Here is a 27404-nt window from a genome sequence, read left to right on the forward strand (position 1 = left end):
TGTCGCCCAGCGGGAAATACGAGCGGTGTTTGTCGTTCGCTGCTGTGAGGCGGCAGGTCGGACGCCATGGACGCCTTGGCCTGTATGAAGTCTCTTCTTCTGGCAGCCTCGCAGTACCGGACGGCCAAGACAGCACCCAACGCGGCGTTCCTGCAGCGCAGCCTGGAGGTGAGGGCAGCGCCGGTCCTGGGCCGTGGTGGGAGGGTGAGGCCGCCGTGGTGTCCCCTCGGCTTCGGGCGGGGGGTGGCTTTTCTTGGGGCCTTGCCTCAGTGGGCTCTACTTCGCCACCATCGCTCTGTGCGGCCGCGGTGCCGCCGTGGCCTCGGCTAACTCAGCCCCCTGTTGCCCGTGGGGCCTCGCTGGCGCCGGGCCCGCCGCAACCCCCGTGGGCCGGGGGCGAAGGGTGCAGCCCGGTGACCCATCGCCAGGGAGCTGGCGGCCGAGGCAGGCCGTCGGAGAGAAGAAACGGTTCCGTGTTTAGCGATAGGGCAACTCAGATGATTAAGGGATTGGAGCTCCTCCCTTACGAGGAAAGGCTCAGAGAGCTGGGGCTCTTTAGCCTGGAGTAGAGAAGTCTGAGGGCAGTCCTTCCCTACGTTTACAAGTCTCTAAACGGTGGGTTCAAGGAGGATGGAGCCGGACTCTTTTCAGTGGTTTCCGGCGATAGGACGAGGGGCAACGGGCAGAAGCTGGACCATAGGAAGTTCCATTCGAATGTGAGGAAAAACTTCTTTAGGGTGAGGGTGAGGGAGCCCTGGAACAGGCTGCCCAGGGAGGGCGTGGAGTCCCCTTCTCTGGAGATTTTCAAGTCCCGCCTGGGTGCAGTCCTGAGTAATGTGCTCTAGGCAATCCTGCCTTGGCAGGGGAGTTGGACTAGATGATCTCTAGAGGTCCCTTCCAACTCCAACAATTCGGCGATTCTGTGATATCCCTGCACCATTACTGTGTCCTTTATTGTAATGCTTTAGGGTGTTTGTGTGTGTTTATGGATGTGTGCAGTATGTTTATAAGCACAGAGGCTGAGCCTTATGAAGGATTTTCTTTTTTTTTTTTCTTATCCCCTAAATTCTGCCCCACAAGGGTCATTTATTTTCACAGCTTAAAAATAGAGTTTGAATGATGAAGTACTTTTGTATCTGGAGTTTCATGCAATATCTCATAAACAGTGTTTGCTGGGAAGGGGTAGGCCTGTCCCTGCCCCTGACCACCCGTCAGAGCTTTGTGCACAGCTCTTGTCGTGGTGCGGTGAGAGGCTGGCACATTGGTTGACTTGCTTAATCTGCATGCTACCTTTTCCAAATATGGATTGTTTTAAAGATTTTTTTTTTTGTGGTTGCTAAAACATAAATATAAGAGTTAGTATTCAGCTTAGCTTTCTTTTCCATATCCCTTATAAAGAGGTATGCAGGGGATATGCAAAACCAGCTTTATGATCTCTATTATGCAAGCATAACACGTGTCTGCCTGTATGAATGTGCAGGTGCATCTTTTTAGGCATCTCATCATATAGGCTTTCCTGACCTCAAGTTCCATTTTTTCCATCTCAAGCACAGCGTGCTCCTAAAGCAGCGCTACCTCTTACTGCTTTTCCTTCCTGCAGAGGCACCTTTGGTTCCTGTCCACATCTCTAGAAAGCAGGCTGTTGAGCTGAGCTGAAGGCTTATTACTACATGTTTGTGTTAAGCAATCTGTTTGTTTGTTCTTTCAAAAATAAATAAACCCTATCTTTAACGTATGCTAAAACATATGTAGAAGTAATAACCTGGTATTAATTCTGTTCAACGTGTGAAGAAATACCAAGTGGTGCTGTACTACAGCTATAAGTTTAAAAGGAATGCTGTTACTATGATTGCTGTCAGCAGGCAAAGAAAAGAAGCCCCACTATGTTTATAAGCAATCACAGCATAAACTTGGTACTTTGCAGGAGTAAAGGGAACAGATATATAGGAATGAAAACCAGTCTTCTTTCAAAACTTTTTTTTTTTGAAGCAAACGCGAATACAAATGTCCTTTTACAGTGGCACTTACATTCTTGGTTTGTCAAATATAACAAAATCTATTTAACACAACTCTGTGCTTTAACTTCTGTATGAAATACTTTGTTTCAGCTGAGTAATTGAGGTTGTTTTCCTCCCTTTATCTCCAGGTGATCTCTGGACTGAAGCTTACACGATTATTTGCTTCAAACCAGATTCTACCAAGTGAATGTCTCAGTTGCCTAGTAGAACTCCTCGAGGATGCTAATATAAGCCCATCTCTAACCTTGTCTGTGGTTACTTTGCTATCACAGCTAGGTAAGGTTTGCACTTGAACTTTTTATCTTTGGTATGGGAAAGGGAAGACAAGATAGGTGACGTGCGGAACAACGACTTTACAACCTTGGAGGGTTATAAAGGAGGTGTGTTTATTCAGCGCCGGACGCACACGGGATCCTTCCCAAAGATGTGCGCGCCGACCCAGAGCAAAATTCTGTGTTTATGGCCCTAACTAATACATAGTCAACAGGTGTGACACAACACCTATATATATGCATTAACTTTCCCCGCTTCCCATGCAAATGAGCCTCCCGCCCCCCTGAGTCTGCGCAGTGCTTCTTGGTAGTGGTCGACAGGGGGTCTCAGGGATGAAGTTAGTAGTCTTCTTCACTGTAACTTTTCACCTCTGTGTCCGGCGCCAGCTCAGATCACCCCTGGAGTTCGTCCAAACCACAGGCCTGGTCCTGGCTGGTTTTTCGGAGCTTCGGCCTCGGCTCCAGGCGCCTTGTGCCATCCTCCCATCCCTTATCCGAGATAAGCCAGCACCTGCAAGGTCATACTACCCGTCTACGATAGAAAATTCTAAAATAGTTTAAAAACACAACCAACTACTAGACATTTCAAGGTTCTATGGATACAAACAACTACTAAATCCTCTCTTCAATAGGTGCTAATTCTGTGGCATGGGTGACAAACTTCTTGGAAAAAGCGTAAGGTGTGAACAATGAAGTGTTTTTCATTGTAATGGAGTGCTTGGCTAAGCTACCCGACTGTGCGTATGTGTGAGCCGATGCAGGCAGGACGCAGGAACAACCACAAAACCACGGATTAAGAGCAAAGAACAATTTAATGTCAATACCTCATGGATCTGGGAACCTCCGAAGCAGCACCCGGGCAGAGGCAGGCAAGCAGGGGCCGCAGGCACTGCAGAGCAAGAGTCCTTATTAGCAAGAGAGTCCTTGTTAGCCAGGGAGCGAGGGAGCTCCCACTTGCTGCTTGGGCCTGTATTTCAAGGATTCTGGCAGGCAGAGCTTTCTGCTGGGCTTTGATCTCTGCAGCAGCAGGGCAAGAATCCCAGGCGTGCTTGATAAGGTGCCCCTGAGTCCATCCCAGGCCTATGTTATCTGAGTGCAGATGTCCTACTTGTTGAGCACACAAAACTAAGCAACAATTAGTGAGATAGGTGTGTTTTCCAGCACCCCACATGCGAGTCACTTGAGCGTATTTACAGTCCTCCTCGCCAATCTTCCCTTAGTTTCCCACAACATACAAAGCCAGATAAGATGTTACATCACCACGAGAAGCAGATTTTAAGTCATCACTGTGAAATGACAATGATCATGCTTGTCAGAATTTGCTTCCTTACTGGGTACAGTGAGGAATTATCCTCTTGTCCTTTTGGAGCTTGAAAAGACTACCTTTTTTAATGAAGTGAAGAAACCTGCCTTGGGGATGCAAAGGCAGGGAGAAGCCATGTTACATCCACAACTGTCATCACCTCAGTTTACTTCTCCCATTGGAGCATTTGATAGGTGGCAGTTTGGCCTCTACAATGGCCTGGGCCTGTGTGCTTCAAGCTTCCCAATTACAGAATAGGTTCTACTGCCTCTTGTTTCTTGAGATGCGTTTTTTTTTTTTCCCCCCTTTTCCACATCACAGAAATGGGACTTCATTGTCTAGGGGGCTCTGTGCTCACCATACCCTATGTATGTAGGTTACATATATAGGTGGAAAATTAATGCCTTCACTGCCTAGTTTCTCATTATGTAATTATTCAAGAGTCGAGTCCTTTGTGATGACCACCTGTTTGTTATCTGATTCTTGGAGGCTTTAGCCTTCTTGAGCTTCCTTTTAGGTTTTTGAAACAGTTACTGTAAGATTGTATTTGTTGCTGAGGTTTTTAACTATCTTTTCCAGCCTGTTGGAAAACTTCAGGAAGTAGTCCTCCTCCGATCTGTTGCTGTACTTGTCATCCTTGTTTGCTATATCTTTTACCAGAACTGCTTAAGCAGAAGTGGGTTTTTTTATTTAACTATTGCTAGATAACCCTATCAAGGTATTGGTTTTATTCTACTTGCCCACCATGACATGAAACAATAAACTGAGAGCATTGATTTTTAAGTTATAAGGCCTTTTAAGAACAGGTTTCAAGACCTCAAACAGAACTAAAACTTTTTAGGTAGGAGAAAGACTGTTTCTTTAGTGTCCAAGCATCTTAAGGAAAAGTATTAGTGTTTCAATTAAGTGTAAGTTCAGAAGTAAGGTAGAGATGCAAGAGTATAGGAGCTGTGATTTATTTGTAGTTATTTGTGAAATATACTTGAAAAACTGGTCAAAGAGTTTGGTTTCTGCCTTGATTGGTAGCTAATACAACAGTTGCTTTTATTATTAGATATGGTTTTTGTTAACAATTTTTAAATTCTAGCTTTGGACAATGAGACTAGAGAAGCTCTCCAGGATACCTACAATCTGACCAGCGTGCTGGCAGGAGTGGTTCGTCGAAGTTCTACTAATCTTACTGACCCAGTTTTATTGCAGGTAACAGCAACTAATGCTTAATAATATTTGGCTACTGTTACATAGTATACATTATATTCTATGCTTATAATAACTCTTTAAAAGCTCTATCTAAAATAATGTGTTGAGCAAAAGTTGATGTAAGCTGTATAATTTATTTGCTATATGAGGCTAGTATGACAGGCTTTTAACACTGCATAGAGTTCTTTGTATTCTCTCGTTAATTTTGATTCTGCTTCTCACCTGCTCTAATTAATTAAAAAAAAAAAACCTCAACAACACAAACAAAAAATGTTTTTGAAATTATTTCACTGCTTGAGAGATTGGAAAGTTTTTTCCAGTAAAGATATTTAGTTATTTCTCCTCGTGTTCGTAACAAAAGCATAGAGATTGTTTTATCTAATCAGTAGTTTGAGAAGTAATTGTGAAGGAATGAAAGGAAAGCTGTGGTTGCCAGTTCTTGTGGAAGGTTTAGAGGGCAGGTATTCCTCCTCTATGGTCAGTGCTACGTGCTGGTGAATGCAAGGAGGCTGTGCTAAGGGAAACTTACTTCTTAGCCAAGTGCAGAGGTTATTGCTTTTTTTTTTTTTTTGGTGAGCATCTGATACTTCACAGTTTGACTTTCCCTATTTTAACCTGCCCCTCCTGTGCATTGAACAGTAAAGTAGAGCAAAATTTTCTTTCTATGATTTTTTTTAATATGCACAGGTTTTCTCATACATGGGTCTGAGGTTTCAGCAAGTATTTGCTGGCTACCTGTGGTCACTCAGAAAATGAATTTGCTAGCAGCTCTGTTGTCCTTAATCTGTGGAAAATGAGTCAAGCATCCAGTTAAGAACACTTTTCTCACAGCGTGCATATTTCTCAAAGCAGTAGGAGTACCAGAAGACTTAGGGATCCAGGTGACTTGCCAGTCAGTGGGAAGGATGTTGTAGTTATCAAATAGATCAAATTACAAGACCTTTAAGCTCTTAGATCAGCTATTTACATGATGAGATTTTGTTTCAGCTGCTGTCCCATGCCGTGTCATGTTTGAGTATATTGACTTCATGTTAACTCAGTTCTGTTATGTGCTGAAAGAATGCTGTATGAAGGACTTAACTGCCATCAGATCTGCTAGCAGTCTTTACAGCACACCTGTTGTCCTATAAAACACTTCCTGCAAGAGGCTGCAAAGTGCTTTTTGGATTTTGGTGCAACTTCTAGATCTTTCAATAGGACAAAGCCCCTCTCTTGCTGACAGAGTGGAGAACGGGAGAACAGGATGGGCTAAAATGGTAACTCCTCTGTCAAAATAAAACCTTATCCATCTGGGCTTTTAGTAAGTACATCAGCGTGGTAGGACATTACTCTATGTACTTGCAGCAGTTCATGTAATTGCTGTGTTACGCTCTGATTACAATTAATTTAGTTGGGGTGTATTGTTATTTGTCCTTTCAGTTTCAGCCTTTGTAACTTGTAACATTCTTCAGTGAGACGCTATAGGAAAGACATATGTGAATAGCTTTTTATTTCCTCAGAGTATTCAGTTGCTGCAGAGGCTAACCTACAATGTTCCCATCTTCTGCGCTGGTGCCAACATCGAAGAGTTACTTTCATTTCTAATGCATCATGTGTAAGTCTGTACTTAGTTGGTTTTTCTTATGGGAAATATCTAAGTTTCTCAACTTTCTGAATGCCACTCACATATTGCACTAACCTGGTTTCCAGAGTGAATTGTTGCATTTTTGTTCTGAAGTTAACACTTTTATTTGAAAAACATGTTGTTACAGATTGTCAAATGCAGTGATTGTGGGATTTTGGGTGACGAATATGAATTGTCCTTTTAGCCCACCCCCACACTCCCAGGAGCAGGGAGCTAACAAAGAGTAAAGCCAGGAAAAAATTCCTGCCTATCATTAGGAGCAGACTTAAGTTGGGCACTTGCACAGAAGTCATATTAACCTTTGTAAGAGGTCTAATGACTATTAAAAGCACCTGAAATAAAGGACTTCTGATAGCATTGATCCCTAATACTGTTTTGTTTTTTTTTTAAAGATGTGCTGAGTTAAAAACTGCCCACACCATGGGGATTAAAATCTGATATTGCTTTGCTTGATGGAATGGTGTCTAATTAAAAAACAAAACAAAATAAAATGTCCCTCAACCCACAAATTCTTGTAAATAATTTCTGGATGCTTTAGTAAAACCATCTTTGTTTAAATTTCTGGACTTTTCTTTTAAGTCAAGCCGCTGAAGACGAGTTAACAATACCATGTTTAGGACTCCTGGCAAATCTCTGTCGTCACAACTTATCTATTCAAACTCAGATAAAATCTTTGGTAAGAGTTTTGGTTTTCTGGTATAATCCTCTGGTTTGAGGGCAAAAGAGGGTTGCTTCACTGTGGGGCCTTAGCTTAGTATTTTTTTTTAATTTATTTACACAATAATAACCCTGACCTGTATGTTCTGCAGAGTTGGCAGTTGTTCCTCCTGTACTGGAGAAAATAACTAATAGAGCAGGAAGCTGAGCATTCTCTTTCTTTCTCAACGTTCCTTTGTTGTTGCACTAGCAATTTCTGTTGCACTGAATTTCTGTAACTGTTCTCTGCTAATGAAAGGTGAATTTAACATTTGAACTTTCCTCCTTAGAAAAACCAAATGTTGTTAACATATAAAGGTTGTAGTTGGATTTTTGATAAGCTGCATTAACATTGGCCAAGAAAGATTTGCCTTTTAAAAGATAAATCAATAAAATATGACGGATCTTGATGTCAGGCCCTTGAATCTTCAAATACACATCTGTATCTGAGCAGCTCAGATACAGGTCTCTTCATAAATCAATGCAAATGTAACTTATGAATTTGTGTTTACAAATTGAAAAATCTACATGGCAGTGAATGTTCTATTGTTTACCTTGGAAGAAAGGCGGAACTATTGTGAGATCTGATCAGTGAGCAGAGGAGGAGTGGGGGTCAATTTTCAGTGGTTATTTTCTATTAGAGACTTGAGCAAAATTACTTTCACATTTTTCTTTAAAATAATGATGCCATTTCTTCCTTGGGTTTGTTTTTCTTATTTTTCCTTATACAGATTCAACAGATAATTTATTTATTGGCATCAACACCAGTATTGTGCAGCAGAACATAGAAACAGATTTCCTAGAGAACAGTTATCATTCTAATATATTTTTATATTCTTATTGATGATTTGTATGGCTTATTTATAAATATGTACAATCTGTAAGTTTGGTGGTTTTACAGAACAGAATAAATTTTTTAATACCTATGTTTCTCCTTTTTTGCTTTAGAATAATGTGAAGAGTTTCTATCGTACCTTAATAAGTTTCCTGGCCCATAGTAATTTGACTATGGTTGTGTTTGCACTTTCAGTATTATCAAGCCTTACTTTAAATGAAGAAGTAGGAGAAAAAGTAAGTGATACTTTGAAGACTGTTCTATTCTCAAGTTGTATATAAAATCAGTAGTTACACTAGCAAAAGAAAATTATAATTCCTAGTAAGTTTTAATCCAGCTAGTTATAATAAGCGAGAGACCCAGCAAAGAAAAAATGTGCCCATATATAACTTTCTTCTTCCTTTCAGCTCTTTCATGCTCGAAATATCCATCAGACATTTCAGTTAATATTCAATATTGTTGTAAATGGAGATGGTACTCTAACAAAAATATACTCTGTTGACCTACTCATGGATCTTCTGAAGAACCCCAAAGTTGCACATTATCTTACCAGGTACGGTTTCACTTTAATTGAAGTACAGGATATTTTTCCTAAGCTCTTGTTCAGTTCCTTTGCTGTATGCTCTATGTATTCTGAACCAAACATTAGAAAAAAATCCCTAGATGCTTTTTGAATGTTGCCAGTGATTTATAACTGCTGTACCTGAAACTAAAGGATTCTTGTGTTACTAGTTTCACACAGAAGTGTGAATCAAACTCTTGTCATTTAAGGAATATGTAACAGTTGTGTTTAGGAATTCTTTGTCTGGACAGTATCGGTAGTCAGATGACTTGAGGAGTAGCTATTTTCCCTTTTACAGGCCTATGTTATCTTGAAGTGCAGTAGGATGGTTGAAGTTGTAATAATTTTACTGGAGGGTGTTAATGGAGTAATTCTGTGGAGGGCTTGACTAGTGGTTCTGGAAATTCAGCTAGTAGAATTTAGTTGCCGAATTTCAATCTAAATCTAGCAGTACATAGCTGGAAAATGTTAGCTTATTTTAAGGGATTTGTTTTCGTTCTTACAATATTTTTAAACTGAGTTTTGATAATGTAATTTCTATTAAAAATATCACTGTACTTGAAGTGTTTGGGGGTAGGAAGGAGAACAGGGCACATGCATTCATCACTGTGTAAATGTCTGAATGTGGTGAAATTCCAGGTTAAGTTTGTTTTTTTTTTTTTCCTCCTTTACGTATGCTGTAGATATGAGTACTTTACCTCATGTCTTGGTCAAGTATTAGGTCTTCTTCATGGAAGGGATCCTGATTCATCAGCTAAGGTATTTATACTTTTTCAGTTTAAGGCTTAGAGGGTACAACTCCTAATCTAGTTTCACTTCTGTAGTCGTAAGTAGGTTCCTTGTGTACAAGGGTTGATAATGAATACATTGACTTTAGGACTCTGAAGTGACCTATAGTATTCACCAAGCTTATATTTTCTTGTTGTTCAGAAGGCTGTCAGGTTGAATCTGTAATGGTTGAGGGTTTTGCCAGATTATGTGTATCTGCTTTCAGGCAACAGACATAAAGGTAAAATGGCAACAAAACCCCCTTTTGTGCTATAGCTAAGAAGAAATGTTTGGATCTGCCAGAAATGCAGCGTGTACCCCACTTCACTGGCTAAAACTTGAATTAATACTACTCAGACGTTGAACTGAACACCAGGGAGCTATGATGCTAAATTCAAAGACTTAATAAGTTATTTCATATTAGTTGGACAAACTGATGCCACATTTGGTTAAGCAGTTAACTATTGCATTCAACTTTGTCTCACTGCCACCTCATGTAAATGAAATATTGGCTATCTATTCTTAAAGGCTAAAACATGAAATGTTGGGAAGACATTTGGATTAAAAACATCTGTGAAACAATTCTTAAGCTTTAAGCTTTTTCATAAATGTCTTTCACGTCATAGTAAATAATAAATGCTAATGTGTGTGTATGTGATTTCTTTATTGTTGTTTATTGGTTCTATTTAAAAAGGCATGTTGACAGGGAGCTTCCAGGGTGCTTTCCTCTTCATCTCTTGAGTACATACATGTGCATCCGTTTGTGTCTCAGTATTTTCCCTTCCAGAGCTTTCTTCATTCTGAGTTTATACACATTTCTAGTGTTTATTAGATTGCTAGCCAGCAGTCATGCTTTTTTAAAAAGAGGAGAAAGCAATACACTGAATACTAACCCTCACAAGCCTTCACCAGTCCAATGAACTGTGTCCCTGCTGCTGACTTGGTTTTTAAGGAAAGAAAACTATTATTCAGAAAACTTTCAAGTGCTGAAAGGAGTGTAGGGGTTTCCATATCTCTTTAGTTTTGTGCTACGGGAGTCACAATTTCTGATAAGTACTTGATTTAAAAGCATTTGAACTCTCATTCACTTCACACAGATCTTAGAGCTGCTGCTCGCCTTCTGTTCTGTGGTAGAACTGCGTCATACCCTGCGGCAGGCAATACTGGAACCGTCTGCCTTGCCAGTCTCTGCAAATACCAGATTTGTGACTCGCTCAAAGACTTTTGAACCATCTGTTGCATTGGTGCACTTCTCAAACCAACCATTGGAAGGCTCTGAAGACTGTGCAGTTCTAGCATTGCAACTATTCAAAGAAATTGTTGAGGTACCAAGACTGATAATTGAGTTCAAAGAGCTTCTTAGCAGCTATCTTTTTAATTTAGTTTTAAACAACTCTTAGCATTTTACTTGAAAAACAGCATGTAAAAATACACAGTAAGTAAAATTCTTCGTGTTCTAGAATTTCCATACTTTGTGAAACAACTTTTCTTTTAAAGATATGCTGTGTTTTAAAAATACATTTGTGTTGAAAGTTAAGTGGAAGATATGGGCAGTTAACGAAGTCATGAGGTAGATACAAAGCTATCCAAGAACTGCTTTCTCAGACTTGTAGAAGTGAGGAAGTTTCCGCTGTTTCTGAGCTCTTTGTTAAATTTCCTCTTTCAGTATGATAATGATAAGCAGTCTTAAACCTGAAATAGCAAGACACTGGGAAAGCTAGGAGACAGGCTGGTGGAGGAAGGGGTAGAGTAGGCTTGGCTTCCTTTTTCTGTAATTTTAAATATTGACATAAAATGTCTTTATTACAGGATGTTATTAATAGTGGGAACAGTGCCTCAGCCGAACACTTTGTGGATCTTTTGCTGCCTGTTCTTCTTGATCATCTTCAGATGCCGGAACAGATTGTGGATGAGCTATTAGTGAAGAAAAAGTGTGAAAGAATGGTTAAGGCTATTAATGTCCTGACAAATATCCTTTTCATGTGCTTATGGGCAGTTAATTTATTATTGCCCCACGATGATCTGTTCTAAGATGTGAGAAGAAATGTCCTTCTTGGGTTACCTTAATAGCTTTTAATGACAATAACTGCTCTAATTTTACTTAGGACTGGTGTCATCTTGAAAGATCAGAAGTAGCTTTCTAATTGCTGTGAAATTATTTGGTCATGTAGTGGTGCAGGATAAAATGTGGTGGCTATTCAACAGTGTAGAAGCACTTTACAGATCAAAAATGAAGATCAGTGTTTTCTGTTGAAATTGCAAGGGGAATTTGAGTTGCCATCTTCTTGATCAGTATAGTATTTTTTCCTAGCTAAGTCAAGTCTAGCTCCCAGCGAAATATGATATAAATTTAGATGAGTGAAATAAGGAAAAATAATGTGGAACAATACAGTTTTACACTCCTCTTGGAGTCCTTAGTGTTCAGTGTCATGTAGTAAGAAGGATATGATTGCAGGACATAGTCCTGCATCTAAGCAGAGCTCTGCAAAGTAGCCTCTCTGCTAATTCACTCCTAGATAACTAGTTCTTATATTGAAGACTGATTGTTCACCGCTGCTTATTCATTATCTTTTTTCATGTAACTCATTTTATTGTGGTTTCCCTTAGCTGTCTGTTTCCAAGTAAGTGTGTGCTTTAATTGAAAAGTAAAGCTTGCTTCACTTCTCAGAGAAGCATGACTTAAGTGGCTTATATAGTTGAATTTAAAAGCATTTTTGAAGGCTCTTGTGCTTTGATACACTTACTTTTGTGTCCTTTATTATTAGAAAATGTTTCCTTTTGGTGCCAACATCTAGACATAAGTATATTGTGTTTATTCTTAACTCAGTCTACTGCTCTGTAGAGATGACATACTGAAAATGCGTGCCTCGAAGGCACTGACTGCCAGCCAATGCACGTCTCTCATAGAACACCAGTTTACCGATCGTGGGATTGATACTGGTTTTGGGACAAAAGTAGTGGACTCTAAAATGTGGTGAGCATGCAAATTTATCTAAGCAAGACTTGTATGCGAGTTGTGATATTGTTCCGATAGAAAGTATATTGTAGTTGAAAGTACCACTTAAATGCATGTAAATCGATAGATTTTTAAGTGAAACTTAGTGGGTTTTGTGGCAATAGAAAGTAAGGTCACTGGTCAGTTCAGTAAGTAAAACCTAGCTTAAATGTGCAGATACTGTTTTCAGCACGAGCTGGAGATCTGTTTATGTGGAACAGCAGTCTTAAACCTCATGCACCTAAACCTTGTGGCACCTAATGTTTTATCTTGATTTTATGCAACCAGAGTTCAAAAACATCACCCATCAGTGATGGAGGGGGGAATCATTGCACTGAAAATGAAATATACATACTTTAAGCTCAGTGTCATTAACCTGAATATCGACATACCTAAGAGTTATATGGCCCAAAAAGCAGTGTAATATAATTCACCTATGATTAAATGCTCCTCACTCTCCACTTTAAAGTGTTTTTCTGGCCTTCACTGTTGCTGTCCTTGGCATGCTGGAGAAGCTCAGCAGCGTGCCTGAGGAACTCAGTGATAACTCTTGATGTTGGCACTGTTGCGTTGCTAGTCATATTAATTTCTTTGTGAAGGTGTTTATTTGTTCTTTTAAATTAACTGAATTTATTTCTCAGCGCTGACTTGAAAAATCTCACTCTTTTTTTTCCCCCCACCTGCTTTATTTTTCTGTTTATATGTTTAAAAGCAAACTTGCTGCTGATTTTATTTTGAAAACACTTGATCTTATGAGCAAACTGAAGCAGGATGTACCTGGTATGGAGGTCAGCTTCTACAAAATTTTACAGGTATGATTTTAATATCTCTTAAGAACAACATGTGTCTGTGAAGGGAAGTGTCACTGCACTGTAGTAAGTTTCAGTTCTGAATGTTTTGCATGCTTATCTCTGAAGTGGTAAAACTTCTAGGAAAATATAGTCCCCTGGGCACAATTCTTAAAGTTGTTTAATTGTTAATTCTTCTAAAGTAAAAGCAGTTTCCTTTTACTCCAGTCGTTTATTTCAGTAATGCATGTGCAATCATACTTCAGCGGCCTGGTAAGAATTATCCTTTTAAGACTGTGTGAGGATTGCATTTTAATGGTAGCAAACTAGAAAAAAGTTACCACAACCATCTAATTATTTGTGGGGTTGGTTACTATTGAATCTAGATACCTAACTTGTGACTTTGCATGGTCAAAACAGTTTCTGGTAAGTATTGGTCAGGTGGTACCTTAACAATTTACTTTGTAGATGGAAAAGTAACTCAGAGTCAAACATGTCATGCTCTTTTGGAGGTTTTCTTTCAAGAACGGCAATTGTGTAATTTAATGGGTAGAAATGAGAGTTTTGGAGTCCTTAGAAAATACGTATAAGCTTGTGACTTTTTCAGATGAAAATCAAGCACTTGAAAACTTGAAGGAATTAATCTTGAAGGGCAGTGTGGTGGTGGTGTTGTGTGTGTGTGTAAAAGCAGGGAGCGTGTGTGGGGAGGGGGGTGTGGGGTCGGGGTGGCAAAAGGCGGCGGTGGGACTCGAACCCGATTGACCCTTGGACCGCGTGAAAGCGGCTAGCCCGCTCGGCTACAGGGAACCCACCCGCGTTCGGCGCGCACAGCGCCCCCTACAGCCCGCACACCGCCCCGCTCTGCCCTCCACCTCCCAAACCCGCACCACACACACCCACACACTCGCCCACCCTCCAAAACACCCTGCACCACACACGCTCCACACCCCAAACAAGCCCTCCCAGCTCCACCACGGCACCCTCTCCCTCACCCCCATGCCTACACCTCTTGCAAACACCTCCCGCCAGGGCCACTCCACCACTTCCCTGCACAGCCTGCTCCGGGCCTTCACAGCCCCGTCAGGCACCATCCAGTGGCCTAATGGCCAACCTCAACCTCCCCGTGGGCAGCTAGAGGCCATCTCCTCTTGTCATACACTCATGGACTGGTTAGACTTGGGAGACACCTTCAAGATTGTCTGGTTCCAGCTGCCTCCCATGCCCATGGAGGCCTCCCGCTAGACCAGGTGGCTCCAGGCCCCATCCAGGGGCCTGAACACCTCCAGGGATCTAATCTAAATCTCCTCTATTTCAATTAAAAACCATTACCCCTCGTCCTGTCTCTTTGCTCCCTCATAAAGAGTTCCTTCCTATCTCTCCTGTAGGCCCCTTTCAGGTACTGTAAGGCAGCTATAAGGTCTCCCTGGAGCCTTCTCTTCTCCAGGCTGAACAACCCCAGTTCTCTCAGCCTGTCTTCACATTAGAGGTGCTCCAGCCCTCTGATCATCTTTGTGGCCCTCTTCTGGACCCATTCCACCAGGTCCATGTCCTTCCTGTTTTGGGGACTCCAAAGCAGGACACAGGACTCCAGGTGGGGTCTCACAAGAGCAGAGTAGAGGGGGAGAATCACCTCCCGTGCCCTGCTGGCCACACTTCCTCTGATGTAGCCCAGGATGCGGTTGCTTTCTGGGCTGCCAGTGCACACCCCCAGCTCCTGATGAGCTTCTCATCCACCAGCACTCCCAAGTCCTTCTCCTCAGGGCTGCTCTCTAGATGTTCTCCACCCAACCTGTGTTTGTGCTTGGGACCGCCACGTCCCAGGTGCAGGACCTTGCACTTAGCCTTATGAAGTTCAACCAAGCCTGCACGGGCTCACCTCAAACCTGTCCAGGTCCATAGTCTCTTCATTTGTTGCGTTGGCTTTAATGGGAAATCATGTTTCTAAATGGTCCAAACTGTAAACTGTTTTTTAAAATCACTTTTCTTCCATTGACTTCAGGCTTAGAATGGCAAACTTTAAGAAGGTAGCTTAAGTTTTGAATAAAACGTTTCTGTGCTCATGGGCCTTGGTATTGTGATGTCTGGGTAGTTTGGGGTTGGTTTTTTTGTTTTGTTTTTGTTGACCATTATATCTTGTTTCTTACCGAAGTAGTTTCTTTTTTAGGATCAACGCTTGATTACACCTTTGACATTGGCTTTAACATCAGACCAAAGGGAGCAAGTCCAAATGGGACTTAGAATACTGTTTGAGGCTGCACCCTTACCAGATTTTCCTGCCATAGTGTAAGTTTATTTTTGTGATAGTCTGGTAGCATTTGACTTTTTTATGGGCTTATTGATATTCACATTTCTTGGCATACTACTTTCAGTTCATCAGAGAGAGGACTTTCTTCTTATTTGCAGTTAAGAGACAATAGTGATCTTGGAGCTCAAAGGAAGTATTTCAAATGCTGATGGTATTCAATTAACATAGATCCGAGAGGGCATAGTCGTGACTGAATCTGTCCCTCAGGGCTCACTTGTCTGAAGTCTGTGCTTGGAACTTTCTAGTTGGAGTGTATCTAATATTCTGACGGTCAGATTTCTCTCTACTGAACTTTGTCTCAGCTGTCACCCTTCAGTTCCTAAAGCTTTGCTTACCCTTTTGCAGTAATTTTTACAACAGAGCGCAATAGGATAAGACACCGGCAGATGACAGTTCAGGTCGTATTTAAGATGGTTTAAATAGGGGGGAAAATATTGAGAAGCTCTATTTGATGAAGTCCTTGTCTCTGTAGATGTAATAAAATAGGAAAAACCAGTCTTCAATTATATCATGGTCTTTGCAACCTGGAAAACCAACCTGAAACTTCCCTTTTTGTTAGCAGAGGTTTTGAAAAACAAAAATTGGAGTTGGTTGAAAGGACTTCCAGATGAGATGTCTTTTGTGGATATAGGAAATATTTTTATAATAGCCAGTAACAAATGGTCTGGCTGGAAGAATGAAGGATCTGTATAATCCAATATGCCTGGAGTTACACAATGGAACAGCCAAATAACATGTCTATAAATGCAAGTTAAAAATAGGCTTTGATCACTTAGGAAGCAATTGAGACAGCACTTCAGTGAAGTGGTTGGGATAACTTAGTAATTAAGGAATTTATCAAGAGGAAGAGATTTTTGACTCATGCCTCAAAAATTAGCTCTTTTGACTTATTCTCTGATTTGGAACATGTCGTTAATAGCTGCCTTGAAAATACTAACCACAAGTTACATATGGACACTGGAATATAAGTACTGTAACTATTTCTGTCTAACTTTTTGTCTTCTCTTCCCTGTACAAATTTCAATTCATTGCACTTTTATGTGCATACTTAAATTGGCTAAAACTTACAAAATGAAATGTGCTGTACTTAACATAGTATTGTAAAATGACATCATAGGCAAGGAAAACCTACGGTTTATTGGTAGCACTCTACCTTTTCATGATTCAATCTTCTTATTTTTATGCCTAATAAAAATTCTTACTAAATACTTTCTCCGTCTCCCGAATTACAAACAGTGGCCTAGTTATGATGAACAATGACATGTGAAATAACCTGTTTCTCAGGCTAATAAGAGACAGATGAGCTGTTCTGCTCAAGAAGAGTTGAACACCATGCCCTTTCTCAGCACGCAGTGAGATACTGCATTTGTTTTAAAAGGTTTGCAATGACAGGCTTGCTTTTTTTTTTTCTACTTTCTGTATCTCTGTTCAGTTTGGGCATGTATCTGATACTACGTCTAAATGTTGTGTGATAATTCAAGTGTGACAGTTCTGTACTTTGCAACAAAAGAAAAGTTAATTATGTTATGAAATTGCTCTCTTCAATCCTTGCAATGATACTTGTAGCAAGTTGTTTCATAAATAGCCTTTATGTTTGTACAGGCTTGGTGAAAGCATTGCAGCAAATAATGCTTACAGACAACAAGAAACAGAGCACACGTCAAAAAGAATCCAAATGCAGTCACCCATGACCAGTGTTAATTCAGTGAGGTGTTCTTCCTCCTGTCCTTCAAATGATGAATCCACAACCTCAAATATTCAGGAATTAATACAAAAACTTCATTCTGGACTAGAGGTTAGTAGAATTTATTTACTCTTGTTAAATATTTGGCCCTCTTTTACTCGGGTGGAAGGGATGGAAATTAAAATCCAAGTGTCAGGCTGTAGTGCATGTATCAGTGGAGTTCAGTTTAGATTCCTACCTATTTAGAATGTGCTCCTTTTACTGAGCTCCTGAGCAGAAGTCAACGATGATTCTTTGTGCTACATCAGAAGCTGAGGTCCTTATTGAAATCCCTTTCTCCAGTGGGGTTGCCCACACTCTTCTAGCTGTCAGATGTGGAGACAAGTGGCAGATACAGTCGCAACTGCTTAGATCTGCTGGGACACATACAAGGAGCCCCCTCACCCTCCAGTTCCTAAGAAGTAGGCTGTGATAAAAATGAGATGATATGCTGCTTTAGAACCAGAGTATGGTGCATCCCTTACGTGGTACACATACAAATGTTTCCCTTTTCTTCCCTGCAGCTGACTCTTTAGCATTTGCAGTTCAATTCTTCTGGCCTTCTTGGAAAGGCAGTATTATTGCTTCAGAAGAAAGTTGTTGCTTCCCTCTGCAGCAAGATGCATTGTGAATGAGGCGCTCGGGCACTTCTTTATGAGCTGTGCTGTCAAGTACTGAATATATTTCCTCTGTCTCTTCTGTTCAAAGCAAGTTAGTTGCTTTGTAGCTGCTTTAGACTGAATGATGGATTACTGTTCTGTTTTCTTTCGGCTTAAAAGAATGCTATGCAAATCAGAGAAATTAACAGGAAGTGCTTGATAATGCCTTGATATCTGTATTAGCAGCGTTGCCTTAGCTTAGCAAACCTCCTCTCCTTGTTGTAACTGATAAGAACGAAGCTCTGTCAGCTGCTAGAGTGATAGAGAAAAAGGTCAAGTGAATCTTCATTGGCTTACTTCATCCCCTGCCACTGGATTCTCCCATTGATCATCCTCTTCAGGATTGCATGGGACAGTCTGTAGGTGCTTTGCTGTGCACATGATAATTTAAGTCCAAGCAGCCACAGGTGCCTAACGGCACTGGTGGAGCAGCTTCCAGTAGTGTGACAGATTGTAAAGCTACTTTGATTTTTATTTTTTTTTTTAGGGGAAAAAGTTGATGATGAATCAAGTGATTTTTTTCTTGGACCTTCTAATTAGTAGAACTTCCCTTTAAAAATCAATATATGCATTCATTTAAAATACCCAGTACTTCATTTCTGTGTGCGTTCTCTATGTTGTGTGAAGCTTAAATGTATGTAAAAACATAACAGAAAATATTTTTAATAGCATTACTGTACAGAGAGAGTGAAGCGAACTTATGGAAGCTTTTCTTGTAGTAATAATATCTAAAAGGACATAAGAAATTAAAGTTTGCATGCAGGAAAAGAAACTCTGTGTTTCCTACTTGAGGGACAGGAAAATGAGAACAGGAGCTATGTGGAGGCTATGATTAATATGCACAAGAACTTCTTACATAATGGTGTGGAGATGGTAGCTTTTCAGTAGGTGTTCATTGTATGAACAGCTGGGATAGCTTGCACTTGGTCATGCATCAGCGTATATGAAGAGTGGCTCAAAACTGGTGTTACAGTAGCACTGCCTAAGAAAAAATACCCTGACATGACCAAGTAGCATTTTCACTTGACTCGGGCATATATTTTAATAAACACTTAGGACTTGTTGTACCTCATACGGTAAATTTTCTCTAGTAAATCAATGAGTTAACATAGTAAGTTCTGTTCTGGATAGTATTGTTTCCTGAACCTTTTCTGATAATCTGTGTGTTGAGAAGGCCACAGAGTATGAACAAGGATTTTTAGTCATGTGCATTTTGTGCTGTTAATATTAGGGCAAATTATTTTGGGTGTCCTATCTGGGAACTGCTGATTCTCCAGCAAAGACTAGGCCAAGAGGAGCTGTTTTAGCTTAGTTTGGTTTAAGTTACATTTTTACAGTGCTGAACTGATAGTCTTCCACAGATGAATTCTTTTCAGCCTGAATAGTTCAATTATTCACAAACTTTTCGCAAGAGTCAGGTGGGTGCATTTGAGCAGACAGTCTCAGATATAAAAATAAAAACTCAAAAAAGCTAGTGGACAGATGGAGTTTGCAAAACTACTGAGCTCTTTAGGCACAGTTTACCTGTCTAAGCGAACACAAATTTACTGTAGCAGTAATTGGAAAACATTTCCACAGATGAAGGAGCCAGTCACCGACGTGAGGATTTCTGACATAATGGATGTGTATGAGCAGAAGCTGTCGGCGTTAGCAGTGAGTATGACCTAACGTGTATGGGTACATTACTGCCTGTACATTCAGAAAATGTTAATGACAAACGTTCTTCCTGTGTACAGTCTAAAGAAACTAGGCTGCAGGACCTTTTGGAAACAAAGGCGGTAGCTCTGGCTCAGGGCGACAGGCTGATGGCTCAGTACCGATGTCAGAGAGCCCAGGCTGAGTCCGAGGTGAGTAGCAGGAGAATCCTTCTGGGACTCTGGGGCAGGGCTGAGTAATAACTGGCTGAGTAGCTTTAACAGTGTTTGCAGGTGTTGAAACTCTATACTGCATAGCTGTAAGCTATGCTTGCAAGTTAGAGCAGTCTTTAATTTTCATTGTGAACATCCTGTTTTCCTCTGGATTGTTCTTTGGAACAGTTTTCTTTCCCTTATAGGGAATTATGTCCTTTCCCTTATAGGAAGTCAACGAAACTAACCTACTCTACTGATTATAGTTTGTTAACCATTAGTGTTAATTTAATGGTAGACATCTTGAAAATTAATAAAACCACTTACTAAAATTCTATATAGCATTTGCTGGTACGTGTAGGACTGCTTCCTGTTTGTGCCTTTTAATCACTTGTCAAAGATGAACTTTCAAATAAGACTTGCTTCTGTGGAGTATGCATTTGAGGTGTACATTGAAAACTCCAAATAATTACTGTCCTATAAAGGTTATAATAAAGATTGGGCTGCAGATTACTAAATTCATAGCTAAGATGTATCATCTTTTACTTTTTTCTTCCCTCCCCCCTCACACTATCTATAAAGGGCAGCTAAAGGAATTTAGAGTGAGCACAGTAATTTGTAGTTAATGTTAGGTGAGAGAAATCCATTTCCTAGTGTAGCTGATGGCATTTTAGTGTTAGATCTGTGGCCTCAAATATGCCTATTACAAAGTGACTTATGAAACAGAATTGCTTATAACTGTGGGGGGTTTTTGGTGGGGGGTGTCTTTCCACTCAAAGGCAAGAACTCTTGCTGCAATGCTGAAGGATGCAGAACGAAAAAATGAAGAACTTAATGATTTGCTGAAAGCTCAGCAGGTAGAATCTGAAAGAGCACAGGCTGATATTGAACAGCTCCTTCAACACAACAGGAAATTACAAACAGTTGCTGAAGAACAGGAAATACTGAAAAAATCCTTTGTCGATCTTCTTCAGAGGTAAGGCGTGTAAGACCTCTAAGCAAATACTTCCTGTTCAAAGAGTGATGAAGCCCTTTACTGAGCGAAGCACATTAGAAGGACAGCATTACATACTACTTCATGTTTTTAAGTGAAAAAATAATTTTTTTTTCTCCTATATGCATGTTGATGAGGTTAACTTAAGGCATTCAAGAAATTAATATCTTAAATGGAGTGAGAACTAAAGCTGTAGATGTTGAAGGTCAAGTTCAGGAAACTTTGTATAAAAGGGAGCATTATTCTCTATGAAACAGAATTAACAAAGCTTAGTTTTTATTAGTATTATACAATGCTCTTGGCTTTTTTCTTTGATCATATATGTTGTCATGATGAAATGGCATAAATAGTCTGAAGAAGCAGCCAATACAGTATGCTTATATAAGGTAGGAGCATCTTTGATCGCTTCGGTAGCAAATTTGACTGAAGGAGGCACCTTCTGTGCCCCGAAATATTTATAGACATTATTTCTTTAGGATCTTGAGCTGAAAAAAGGACATGCGAGATACAAATTGTGCGTAAGGATAGAAACTATTGATGAAAATAGAATATGCTCTGGAAGAATAAAGGCTTCCAAGAGCTTTGGCTTTTTAACTCACAGGAGCTGGTCTCGTCACTGGGTGTCAGCAACGCAAAGAAGCTCATAATGCTGAGAGCAGGTTTCTTGTTTAATAAGGGGAGCAGGCATTCTATTATACAATTTTGAAGGCATACTGCTTTCTGCCAATAAGGTAGTCATTGATGGAGGCTGTATAAAAGTTCTGTTGTGGGGTTTCTTGAATACTATCTAGTATGGTTGTTGTGGAAGTCCCTCTTTTTTTGCTTGAATTGTATGCAGCCATACACTCTGTGAACAGGTATGTGACTAATTTCTGTGAAATAAAACAGCCTCAATCTAGTATCTAATAATTTTACGTTTTCTGAAGTAGGATTAAAATAGGTTTCTGATCTTTACAATGTGTTTATAAAGCAAAAATTTGATTTCTGGACAATCTGCACACTTAAAATGTACAGTTCCTTAAAAACAATCAGGTAACTGACATAAGGGGAGAGAATTTTCCTTTTGGAAGGAAAGTAGGAAAACATTTGCTTACAGCATGACATCTGCCTCAAACTTATATTAATTGGACATTGCATTGTCTTCAGTGTGTTCACTTTCGGTATCACCAGACAGCAAGAGGTCATAGACTGACTCAAAGGGTCCCTTAAAAGATGAGTACAAATAGTTAATTTATAACCGTTTGTGTATGTTAAATTTCTGAAGGCATCTGTATGTTTTGTCAGTTCCTGAGAGTTTTCTGCTGGAGGCAGGTTGCTTCCTGATAATAATTAAAGATATGTGCGGGATCCGCTGAAGCTTGGTTTGGTTGTGTAGGGTTTTTTTGCCTTCCTCCAGGTATGTTTATTTAAAGCAAACAAACACATACAAAGAACCCAGCACCCAAACAATAAAGTACCACCAATAAATCCTCAACCAAACACTACCTTCTCCCCTGCAAAACATCTTGCTTTTAGCTTCAGTGGGATGATGGCACAGATGATGTCAAGTATTTTCAGTTGACAAACTCTTGAAGTAAAAGCTTTTCAAAAGCACTTACACTCTTCAACCATAACCCCCTAATTCATTTGTAGGTATGAAACAACTGAAAGACAATATAAAGATCTACAGACTACATTAAATTCAGTAAATAAACAAATGGAATCACTCAAGCAGCAGAATGACAGGTAAGTTCAATTCAGTCTTTTTAAAGCAAATTAAAGACCAACAGTAAAACTAAATATCCCTTTAATCTCAATTTTTCAATTCTGCTTTAAGCAATGTCTGAGAAGTGGAGGTAGAGGAAGCAAATGATGCTTCAAGGATTATGTGTGTATGTTAAATTAAAATCTGTAGTAGTGGTGTTTATTTTGTTTACTCCTTTATTGGTTGGGGGCAGGGAGGAAAACCCACAGGCTTCAGTGGCAGTAGGAATTAAAAACAGTAATGAAACAATCCAATTCTTGCATGCATTTGCAGGGTGAGGAAGTGTCTTTTGGTGGTTGCTGAATTCTTAGCTGCTGTTACCATCCAGAGACTTTAATGTATTCCCTTTTAGCCTGCAAGGTTTCTCTGCAATGTTATCAGATTAGAAAAACAACCCCAACCCTACTAAACTGATTTTAAGATTATATAAGAAATAGTGATGGTCAGTATTCTGTCTGGGATATAAAAGTTAATTCCGCAACCATAAAACTATCATTACTTATGTCTTCTTGAGGACTAATTATGGCTTTTCGTGGCTTAAAACAGAGGTCTAATATACCTTTCACCAGTATAACTAAGGGAATAGGATTCCTATTTGAGAAGTCTTATTTAATACTTAATATTGCAGCATATATCTTTTGAAACATGCTTATAAGCAGGCCTTGTATCCAGTTTAGAAACAGAATGCTATTCTTACTTTTAATTGCAAAGTTCACTTCATTTTCCCAGGTTCTTGCCTTGTCAGTAATAGGAGCAGTCCAAATCACTGCCTTGAGTTCTGATTCGAGTGTATCTGTATGAAAATGTTTCCATTAGTTTGCTACTGGATAAATTTGGACGCTTACTTTCAGTCAGTTTAATTGGGGAGATACTATGATGAAAACTGGTGGTTTTAAAAAGCAAGTTATTATATCGATATTCTTGAACTGCCACGAATAAAATGGAGACCATGAAAATACACTCCCCCTTTCTCTTACTAGAGGCTGCAGCTTAGAAACTGGTAAATAATAAGTGGATAAAGAAGTAAACAAGAATGAAAGTAGATGCCATCTAGGCAAGGCAACTGGCAGTTAGAATATGCCTTAGAAATTATGTTAGCTAGTAATAGAAAAAGTAAATGAGCTTCACAGAGTATGAAGTGTTCAGGTTACAGCTGTAGAGCTGGTAGATGACAGTACCTAGATATTAAATGATTGTGGAAACTAAATATTATCCTAACTAGTGAGGACTGCAGCAGACCTATGTATGTGATATGGCGATATCTTATAAAATGGTTGGTTTTGCTGAGTTTTGTGACAATATGGAAGAAGTTCAGAAGGGTATTGGAAAATCTTTATGCCTAGATGTGCTTGCATGGCTAACGCCTGAAACCAGTTGTACCAATGGTATTGTTGATTCAGGAGCGTGCTGAAAGCCCAGCATACTCATTCACTCATGCTAGTGAGTTTTGGCTCAGGTTGAATGACAATTTCAGTTCTATCATGGTATTTTGAATGTGGCTGTAATTAAAGGCAACAGATTCTGGTGTTTAAGATCCAAGTATGAACCTTTTCAGTAGTTTCAACCATGTGTCTGATCGGAGACAGGAAATTACGATCTCATGGGCCGGGCGGGGTGGGGGGGTGGTGATGGAATAGAATCTGTCTGTACTCACACCCTGCAAATTCATGGGTTTGTTGATTTGAAGCTCCCAACAGCAATTGGAAACGATACAAAAATCATTCTAGCTTAGGACAGAAAAACTATGGCATATCTCGCTTTGATCGTTAAAATTTATTTCTCTGCAATTTTAGGACTGCTGCACAGTTGGCAGAAGCTGAAGATCACAGAAAAGAATTACAGCAACAGCTACAGGAGAGTAAGTCACTTACCTGGATGTTGTTATTAAGTGCTCTAGATAAGCAGCTATATCTTACTAAGTCATTTGTACCTCTTAAAGTTAACCAGTGGTACGTAATTTAACGGTGGAATGAAACAAATGCAGATTTTCAGTTTTGTGAAAAGATACCTTAATGTGACTTCCCAGACTCTATGGACTTCACTGAGTCTCTGCACAGCATCATATGTTGCTCCAGTATCTTTTCACAGCATGTCTACTAGAACTATTTTTTGTAGGAACTGAAAATTACTCTTCTGCAAATGACTGGAAGCAGCCACTAAAACTTAGCAGTAGGTGGCACTACTCAGTAATTCAATTACTAGCAGCCATGTTGAGTTTAAAAAAAAAAAATAAATAAATAAGTACTTATTTCCCATGTAATGCAGTATCTCTTTTCTAAGTTTGGCAACCCATCTTTTAATGTGTTTGTTTTCTTAAGCCTTGCAACAGAAAATAGTTTTGGAAGAAAAACTGAAAGCTCAGCAGAAAGAAAAAGCAGATATGGAACAAACTATAGATATTCTTAGAAAGGAATTAAGTAAAACTGAACAAGCAAGGAAAGAACTGAGTATCAAGGTAAGGAATTATTTGCACCTGAATTCTAGAGACTGAAATTTTATCTACATACTGATTTACCAACTCTATCGGTTATTTCAGTGGTAAAGTGGCTAAAGAAACTAGAGCAGTCAATATAGTGGACAAGAACAAACTATGTCAGCTTTAGTTTTATACCTTTTGAGTTTTGAGTAGTTGAGCTTGAATTTAAGAGGAAAGATGTTAGGGTTGGGCTCTAATGAGTCTATTTGAGGCATGGTGTGTGAGTACATAACACTGGGGAAAAAAATAAAACCCCCTAGTGCAATACTAAAGAGAATACAGCACACACAGCATGTTCTTCTCTAGTCGTTTTGACTACTGTAAAATGTGGATTGGCTTACTTTATCCCCTTTCTTGTGCCCTGTAATAAGGTATGTATGCTGCATGTGCATCAAAATGCATCTGATTTTCTTTTTGGTCTTTGAAATTATATTAAAATATCTAGTTTTATCTCTAAGAAAAATAGTGTCTTTTTTCAAAACAGAGACCAGTTTGGCTATACTAAGTTAACCGGGTAATGTTTAAAAAACAAAGCAAAATCCCTAAAAGTTCAGTGCAGCCTGTATGTCCTTGCCTCTGTGAGAAACACCGACTCACATCTTAGAATTTAAAGAGGACAAAGTCACCGAAGCAAAGGTTAAAAAAATAATAACTTATTAATACGAAACAGCGCTGAATCGGGTGCACCAAAAATAGATGCACGATGATCTTTTAGCTTTCAGGTATTTTATACCTTTATCCCGGCCGCTTGAGTTTCTGTCTCCCTTCTCATTGGCTGAGAAGTTGGAGCTCACATTCTTCCCGACCGCTTGACCTATTACAGGTTTATTTTGCACTTTTTCCCATATAAGGCACACATACACCTATTCTACGAAATCATTATCCTAAACACGCCTTTGATTAGTTGATTAAGGTACACGTTATTTCAGAGTCTTTGCTACCATCTACTTGGCAGATTTACCAGACTGGTTTCTTTGGCCTTATTGATATACCCCTACCCTTTGGGTTTTTGTGTTGAAGGCCATGTTCCAGTTTGTTTCTCTTCACCTAGATAACGCTCTGCGAACAAGGATCCCTTGACAGACCAAGGGCATTTCTGGGGATTAATTGGATACAGTTTATTAGACTCTACTATTACTAAGGCTTCTTTGTTAGTACTATCACACTAACAACGATACATCAATTAGCTGAAGCAAAACTTAGCTTATTTCCCACACCTCTAAGCTCACAAGGTGGAAATTCATTTATACATGCAAACTGATCAGCAATTGCAAAGTGTGCAGTCTGGCAAAGCAGTTGCTGTATTTCCATTCCCTGGAAGCAAAGTCTAATGTCTGTCTCCAGGCAATATTATCCAGTGTATAGCAAATATTTCCCTTGTTCACAGTAAATATTTACTGGTGGAGAGCTCGAAATGAAATGTGGATGGCTTCACTGTGAACACTTCTGCTTAAATAGGACAATGATAACATGGGGGTTGGTGGTTTCCCATGGTATCTGATGTTTTGAAGTGTGGCAATAGCTGCAATCATTCATGTGCACTGAATGTATAGCTGAGAGATATTTCTGAAACAAGCTTGTAATTTTAAAACGATGCTTTTTAATTACTTGCTGAAATTCACTGCCAAGCCACTCAACTTTCACTGTATTGTGTTTTTTTTTTTTCAATTGATAATGGAGGAAATGATAACATTTTCTTTCTGTAGGTGTCTTCTCTGGAAGTTCAAAAATCCCAATTGGAAGGACGCTTGGAAGAAAAAGAAGCGCTTGTAACAATGCAGAAGGAAGAACTGAACAAACAGTCCAACATGATTGCAATGATCCACAGTCTAAGTGGTGGCAAGCTATGTGCAGAAACAGTAAACCTCACTTTATAGGGCTCTGTTGTAAAGGTCTTAGTATTTTATACATATGTATGAATATATATATGTAAGGATTTTTACACCTAAAGCTTAAAAAAAAATCTAAAAGTAACTATGAATTGTGAAGAAAAAGTAGTAGTTCTGGAAGCTTTTGTCTGAAAAAAACTGAGCCGCTGTATAGCAAAGAGGTCTTCTGATGGTGGAGGCGTTCCTCTTTATGAGGAGATAGGAGTTTGAGCAAGTAGAACACCACATCTGAATGGCTTTTCAGCAAATAGCATCAATTAGGGAAAGTGTGCTAAAATGAACTAGATGGGAATGTCAAGCGTGTTACTAATTAAACTGATAAATGCTGGTCTGACTTTGATTTCCAACGGTGGAATGGGAGGGCAAAAAGTCAAGCTGCTCACCAGAGTAAGGTTATGCAGTAATAAGGTTCATGTCCTCAGGAAATGGTAAATGAATTGTTGTTAGTTTACATGCTAGAATCCACAGTAATAAGCATGGTGTATAAATATTGATTGTTTGGGTTTTTTTCCCCTGGAAAAAATGTGCTGCTTCAGTATGTTGTTGTAAGCCACGCGTTGCTCAACTCTGTTGGGTTGCACAGCAAATAAATGCATGGACACATCAAGCTACTTTGACAGCATTTCAGCATTCTTTCCTGGCAGTGCTTTTCCCACTTGGTAATGAATAGTGCTAATGGAACTAGCAAATAAATTGATGTCTGTTT

General features: G+C 39.6%; 1 protein-coding gene across 2 annotated transcripts; it reads left to right on the forward strand.

Moving 5' to 3' along the window:
* Positions 1–22: 22 nt before the first annotated feature.
* KIAA1524 (KIAA1524 ortholog) lies at positions 23–27305 on the forward strand. 2 transcript variants are annotated; one of them, XM_014947149.1, is made up of 21 exons: positions 23–168; positions 2147–2294; positions 4681–4793; positions 6293–6387; positions 6997–7093; positions 8062–8184; positions 8356–8501; positions 9194–9269; positions 10376–10603; positions 11088–11247; positions 12111–12252; positions 12986–13085; positions 15226–15344; positions 16969–17161; positions 19327–19401; positions 19485–19595; positions 20375–20571; positions 22222–22314; positions 24127–24191; positions 24652–24788; positions 26516–27305. In XM_014947149.1, exons 1-21 carry the CDS (start codon positions 67–69, stop codon positions 26684–26686), a joined length of 2691 nt encoding a protein of 896 aa, XP_014802635.1. In that variant the 5' UTR covers positions 23–66; the 3' UTR covers positions 26687–27305. The 2 variants fall into 2 exon arrangements, with proteins under 2 accessions (XP_014802635.1, XP_014802636.1); XM_014947150.1 differs by having other exon boundaries at positions 20450–20571.
* Positions 27306–27404: the final 99 nt, after the last annotated feature.

This window comes from Calidris pugnax, unplaced genomic scaffold (genome assembly GCF_001431845.1).
Source record: "Calidris pugnax isolate Ruff unplaced genomic scaffold, ASM143184v1 scaffold95, whole genome shotgun sequence".
Taxonomy (NCBI): Eukaryota; Metazoa; Chordata; class Aves; order Charadriiformes; family Scolopacidae; genus Calidris; species Calidris pugnax.

Excerpts from the sequence above, each read along its gene's own strand:
- KIAA1524 (XM_014947149.1), top strand. The coding sequence starts at position 67 with ATGGACGCCTTGGCCTGTATGAAGTCTCTTCTTCTGGCAGCCTCGCAG. Across the intron at positions 2,295-4,680 it reads TACTTTGCTATCACAGCTAG|CTTTGGACAATGAGACTAGA; the intron begins GTAAGGTTTGCA and ends TTTAAATTCTAG. Across the intron at positions 11,248-12,110 it reads GGCTATTAATGTCCTGACAA|TGCTCTGTAGAGATGACATA; the intron begins ATATCCTTTTCA and ends AACTCAGTCTAC.